Below are 6833 nucleotides of genomic sequence, written 5' to 3' on the forward strand. Positions count from 1 at the left end.
GTGATCTATGGGGAACTCTGGCAGTCGCCGCCAGAGGACGTCAGGAACCCTAACAAAAGGAAAAAACCGGGCAGTCGTTTACTAAGGACTTCACGTTGTTAGCACTTCAAAAAAAGTTTTCCAACAAACACACTGTAGATAGGTCAAAACATTGTTCTCCACCCATCAAACGGCAGAGTTATAATCCGTGACCTCTTTTTTCTTTCAGGGTTATCTGATCTCTTTCTGTCTCACATGTTGTGGCTGAGTTGGGTACATGGACGGGGCAGATTACATCTCCAAACTCACCGAACGGTCCAGATTCCTCAGACGTAGAGGCCCCCAAGAACAAGACGCCTTTGGGCCGGTCGCGTGCTCACAAAAGCACCATCCGCCGCTCGTCCCGTCCCGTCTCGTCTCCCCCAACCAGGCGAAAACCAGCATCGCGAACGGCACCAGACCAAACCCCCGAATTCGAGCCAAGGAGCAAGGGCAAAACCCCATCTGCGGCGGCGGCGGCGGCGGCGATGGAGTCGGTGGAGGCGCTCGTGGCGCACATCCAGGGTCTCTCCGGGAGCCCGGACGAGCTGGCGCAGCTCCACGGCCTCCTCAAGCAGGCCGACGGCGACGCCCTGCGCGTCCACTCCGCCGGCCTCCTGCCCTTCCTCTCCCACCTCCACCCCGGCGCCCACTCCCTCGGCTACCTCTACCTCCTGTACGCGACCCCCCTCCCCCCCCTTCACCAAAACCCTAACCCCCTTCGAGTCCATCGCGCCGCGACGCTCCAATCTCTCCTTCGCGTCGATCGATCCCTAGCGCATCTAATCGTTCGTTTACTCTCTGCAGGGATTCTTTCGTGTCGTCGTCTGCTAATCTGAGGGCGCACGCCGGCGGGGACCTTCTTGTGACCGTGGCCGATTTCCTCACCTCTTGCTCGGCCGACCAGATACGCATGGCGCCCGACAAATGTGCGTGCCGTGCGATTATCAAATCGAATTGTTCCGTTTCGTTTAGCTGCGGGCTAATCTTTTTGTTTGTGCAGTTTTGAATGTCTGTAGGGTGCTCAAGAACGAGGTCATGCAGCTCAATGCGCCGATCCGAGGGATTGCTCCGCTTCGGGCTGCTGTCCGCAAGATCCAGACATCGTCAGAGCAGCTTACCCCACTCCACGCCGAATACCTGATGCTGTGCCTGCTGGCCAAGCAGTACAAGGCTGGCCTGAGCGTCCTGGAAGACGATATATTTGAAGTTGATCAGCCCAAGGACTTGTTCCTTTACTGCTACTACGGGTCTGGATTAAGTTTGTTGAATGGCTTACGGTTTTTGAGTATGTGTTGACTTGCTTACTAGTTTGCCTTCTCTTGCAGGGCGATGATATACATTGGGCTGAAGAAGTTCCGTAAAGCATTGGAGCTTCTTCACAATGTGAGGCCTTCAACTATGCGACTAGTTTTCTGGGTAGCCGTTTCTCCGTTTGTGCTGTTTACTGAAGATATACTTATTTTTTCAGGCTGTTACTGCCCCAATGTCGTCATTGAATGCAATTACTGTCGAGGCTTACAAGAAGTATGTCCTAGTTTCACTCATTCAGAGTGGACAGGTATATCACTTCTTTGCATTCTATAGTGATTTGTGATGCTGCTTTTAGGAAAAAGTTCCCTTATCGCGTTGGGTTTGGATCAATTAAGGCATGTCTACCCTGCCTAGCTTTGATCGCCGACATTGATGCTTCCTATAGATAGATACACATTATTAGTTGCCAAAATAAGATATAAGATGTACTCCCTCCGTTACTAAATATTTACCTTTCTAGAGATTTCAACAAGTGCCTGCATACAGAGTAAAATGAGTGAATCTACACTCTAAAATATGTCTATATACATCTGTATGTGGTATTCCATTTGAAATCTCTAAAAAGACAAATATTTAGGAACGGAGGGAGTAGTGGTCACCTGCAATTGTTGTTGGGAGAACAAGTTTGTTTCTTCCCAGCTTTAATCAAAAGAAAATCATTTTAAAATGGAATATGTAACTTAAGACCCACTGCCACATAGAAAATAGGAAATCGATCAAATGAAACACCAGAAGAAAGCGATGCATTAATACCAAAGATGTGTCCTATTCATATACTCCCTCTGTCCTTTGAAGAGTGTACTTCCAACTTTGTTGGAGGGTCAAACTATCTCAAAGTTTGACCGAGTTTGTGCAAAAATATATCAATGTTTGTGAAACGAAATACGTATATGATGAAAATTTATTTTATCATCAATCTAATGCTACTAATTTGATGGCATAAATGTTGGTGTGTTATTGTATAAATATGGTCAAACATAAAAAAGTTTGACTTCCCAAAAAAGTTGGAAGTACACTCTTTAAAGGACGGAGGGAGTATGCCACTTGCTTGATTAAGCTAGTTCTAAGATAAGAATGTGAATGACATAGGGCCAAATTTGATGCTAGAATGCTAGATTAATGTAGTATCATATCCCTGAAAAGAGACTACACGTGTTTCAGATATGCTGGCGTTACAAGCTGAATGCATGGACCCCCTCCTCCTATCTTCTGTTGATGGGATAATGCGATAAACCTATTGTGATTTGATGATCATAAATTCATAATTCTTTGTTTTGTTATCCCTAGTTGGTACAAATAGGGAGCACAAATATACAAATTTTGTGAGCGAATGAAGAAAATATGGCAACATAGGCTATTGGTGCCCATATTAGTGCGTGCATATCGTTATCATTAACCGTTGTCCATCATTATTTGTTTGGAACGAAAACAGATGGCCCTGTAAGCCCTTTGCTCTACTGGTGGTTCCGTATCATGTTGAGATAGTTTGTTACATTCGGAATGATTTTGTTGAAGTCTGGTGCGGTATGTCAAGTTGAGATGTATTGAATTTTTTGAACAGGTTCCGTCATTCCCCAAGTACACATCTTCGACTGCTCAAAGGAATCTGAAAAATCACACTCAGGTATACTTCCTTCCTTCCTATGAGTTATAATTTCAAATGTATCCAGTGAAAAAAGGTGTTGCTCTTGCACTCACAAGTTGTTGGATGCAATGTGGTAGACTGGTAGTCATCTGCCCTCCTTAGTTTCTTCATTGGCTTTGGGCGTGATAGTAGTCAAATTAAATTTAGTTCTGATATATTCATAGTATATTTTTTCGCCCTTCCTAGTTTATTCATTGGTTTGGTGCCACGGTAGTCAAATTGATTCAGTTCTGATGAATTTTATGGTGGTTATTCGTGCATTATTCTATTGAATGATGTTTATTGCTTTACTCTATCAGCTACATTTGATTGATTCTTGGTACAATGTGCATTCCTTAGACTTTAAAAATGAACTGACTTAGTTTCATAGTCCTAAGACAATAAGTACACGGATGTCTTGTCACCACTAGTGCCATGCTTTAATAATATGTGCTTTTGCTATAAATGATGTAATTTATCCCTTTTATTACATGATAATCCTTTTTAGCTCTTTCTGGAAGCATTAATGCTGTCTATCTGTTTAATTTTTAGATTTACGTTGATCTGTCTACATGCTATGGTACTGGTAGCTACTCTGATTTGGAAACATTCATCCAGTCAAATGCAGAGGCCTTCCAAACTGTGAGTATTTTCTCTTTCCTTCTTTGTCTAATAAGATGCTCTACTGTTAGTGACTAGTGTCAGTCTGTTACCAGGCATACCCCCGGCTGTACCTACCTCCTTCCTTGCTGGGAACTACTTCTTGTTATTTTTCTATTTATATGCTATATATTACTAAAGAATCTGTCAGTAAGATTTTCATGGCACAGTAATATGCATTGGTTTCTGATTATTTGCATGTTTCAGGATAACAACTTTGGACTAGTGAAGCAAGTGCTCTCTTCAATGTACAAGCGAAACATCCAGAGGCTGACCCAGACCTACTTAACTCTTTCACTTGAAGACATTGCCAGCTCTGTTCAACTTAACACCCCGAAAGAAGCTGAGATGCATGTACTTAGGATGGTAGGTGTTTGTATGCAGTCTGGTGATCTTTAGCATCTACGGAAAGCATTATCACACAATTTGACTTCTATAAATTCAGATTGAAGATGGTGAGATCCATGCAACGATAAACCAGAAGGATGGCATGGTCAGCTTTAATGAAGATCCCGAGCAATATAAAAGTAGTGAGATGGTGGAGCACATCGACTCTTCTATTCAAAGGTACGTGCCTTTTATTTTCTACCGCATACTGTATGTTATATATAAAGTTGTGCACGCTCCTAGATTTCTGAAATTTATCATTTTCCTTGGTACATAGTTCCACTCTTTGCGTCCTATGCATAGTCTCAACGAACATCACTGAGAATTCGAAATATAGTTTACTGGATTGCTTAATTCTATTTTAGTAGGTGGCATGTTTTTTCTATTCCAGAATTTATTCTTAGGCACATGCTGAATATGATTAAATATGGAGCAGAAACAACTAATGTTTTGTGACTGATTTAACGCTGTAACAAATATTCTTCAGGTTGATGGCTTTGTCCAAGAAGCTGACCTCAATTGATCAGAACATCTCGTGCGATCATGCATTTTTGATGAAGGTTAGCTCTTCAGATTTGCACATGTATTTTCCCTTCTTGCCGTTGCCCTCTGTTGTTTTCTAATATGTGTGAGTAGGTGCAGAGTGGAAGGGAACGTGCAAGATTCGACTATGATGACTTTGACTCGGTTCCACACAAATATTTTTGAGATGATCAGCGCCTTGGGTGTCTCGGAAGTACTACCATCAAGCTAGCCTTGCCCTGAGGTTATTATTGGTTCGACCCGTATATTACAGCCATCGAAGTTTGAACCCTGTAATTTCTGGAATTAAAGGATGGGAGCTTTTGCTTAGGGATAATGATATTCACTCTTAGAATTTGCCCAGCAAGCTTTCATTTTGAGTACCCATTGGTGTTCTTCTGTGCGAAGAAGAATATGGTTGTGTTTACTGCCGGTTACCTGGTTAGGCAAAGTTAAGTCTTTTTTTAGTAGAAAGCCAAGTTAGTCCGTAGGACGGACGATCACGTTCGGCCGAAGCGCTTTCCGTCGGTAAGTAACCGGTTTGGCCGTCAGTTTGGTTACAGCCTAAAAAGGTTGAGCTTTTGGTTCCCTAACACAGACCAAGTTAAGGTCAGTTGGGGCTGCTTACGCGTCAGGCGACTGCCTGGTTGAGTACCTGTTCATCTGCAACCTCGCGAAAGTTATGGAATAGCAAAACCGAGGTGAGTTGCACACATACACGAGGTAGAGAGCGCTGGAGAACAAGTTTGCTTCCCCGGCTCAATGTCAGGGAGAGCCGTGCTTTAAATCGTCTGCAAAAGTCTCAGGTGTTCGGACTTCTGCCACCCAGCACTCCGGCACCCTTAGCCCACACTTTTCTCCGTATCTTCCCCCACCCTTGTATTTGCACCCTCCTAGCCCGCCGCCACCACCACTCCGGCTATGGCCCATATCTTGTTGGACGTTCATCAGCCCCTCCCACGTGTCTACCCGTCTTATCCTAAAAAATATATATATATCTTGTTGGACGTTCACCAGCCCCTCCCAAGTGTCTGCCCGTCTTACCCTAAAAAAAAAACGTGTCTGCCCGTCTTTGAGCCGTCAATCACTCTGGATCCGTTCATACCCAGGTATCCTCCGCCCACCGCGAATGCCGTCTTTGCCGTGCACCACACCCGACAAAGTGTTTAGACAAACGTCATTGCGTTTTTCTTTTGACGTTCTCGTTATTTCTTTGGAGCAATCACTATGGCGGGATACTTGATGGATGATGAGTTGTTGTGCGATGCGTGGTTGGCTAGAAGTGCGGACTTTGTAGGCATGAAGCAAGTGGTGCAGTGTTTTGGTTAAATGTGCATTCTTGGTTTCATGAGCAAAAACACTTCGCGCCTTATAACTTGTACTCCCTCTGTTCCGAATTACTACTTGTCTTGGATTTGTCTAGATACGGATGTATCTAGACTCATTTTAGTGCTAGATACCTCTATATCTAGATAAATCTAAGACAAGTAATTCGGAACGAAGAGAGTACGATCGCAATGTGAAGTCCCTTGTCCATCGACGGTGCGCCATCTCAAACTCCTGCCATAAAGAATTGCAGTGCGATTGCACAGAAGTGGAGAGAAGGTGGCCATCCGATGTGTCAATCATGAAGATTGTAAGTTTGCTTCTTGTTGCTCTGTATGTTGATCAACTCATCGATACATTTAGTGTTGCAACCACATGTTTTTTTATTTTGCATGGTAATATGTATCTCATCATTTATACCGTAAAGATCATAGTACAAGTCACGTGCAGAACGACTTGGCAAAATTGAAAAGACATCAGAAAGTTAGTCTTTGCATAAAGAAACACCACCAAGAATTAAAATTACAAACAAGATCGAAAAATCCTCTGAACTTCAATACGGACTACATATGGATATATATAGACGTATTTTAAAGTGTAGATTCACTCCTTTTACTTCGTAAGCAGTATATATTGAAATCTGTAAAAGGGCTTATATTTAGGAACAGAAAGAGTAGATGGCTAGACTTGTTTGCAAATATTTCGACTTTATCTAATTGGACGTTTTTTCCACGAAGATTTGCAGATTCCAGCAATTTGTAGCCAATTTATGCTGGCTTTTATTTAGACAGAGTAAAACTAAACAAACACTTACACGATCACGTCGAAAGACAAAAAACTATGTCTTCGGACATTGAACACACGCCGACATTGTACACGACTAGAACTCACGTTCCATGTTAGTGCTATGTCGGAGACTTACATGCTAGCTAGACTGAATTCTAGGATGAGTACGTACTTTCCAAGAAATTCAGATGTACAG

The 6833-nt window shown here is 43.0% G+C and overlaps 1 protein-coding gene across 2 annotated transcripts; it reads left to right on the forward strand.

The window, feature by feature from the left end:
• The first annotated feature begins 355 nt into the window (after window positions 1-355).
• COP13 (Proteasome component (PCI) domain protein) lies at window positions 356-4908 on the forward strand. 2 transcript variants are annotated; one of them, XM_048685788.2, is made up of 11 exons: window positions 356-694; window positions 826-947; window positions 1022-1268; window positions 1347-1404; window positions 1490-1579; window positions 2894-2956; window positions 3509-3598; window positions 3824-3982; window positions 4062-4183; window positions 4491-4563; window positions 4640-4908. In XM_048685788.2, the coding sequence occupies exons 1-11, from the start codon at window positions 507-509 to the stop codon at window positions 4709-4711; spliced, it is 1284 nt and encodes a 427-aa protein (XP_048541745.1). In that variant the 5' UTR covers window positions 356-506; the 3' UTR covers window positions 4712-4908. The 2 variants fall into 2 exon arrangements, with proteins under 2 accessions (XP_048541745.1, XP_048541746.1); XM_048685789.2 differs by having other exon boundaries at window positions 4646-4908.
• Window positions 4909-6833: the final 1925 nt, after the last annotated feature.

Source organism: Triticum urartu, chromosome 7A (genome assembly GCF_056163025.1).
Source record: "Triticum urartu cultivar PI428250 chromosome 7A, HENAU_Tu73, whole genome shotgun sequence".
Classification (NCBI taxonomy): Eukaryota; Viridiplantae; Streptophyta; class Magnoliopsida; order Poales; family Poaceae; genus Triticum; species Triticum urartu.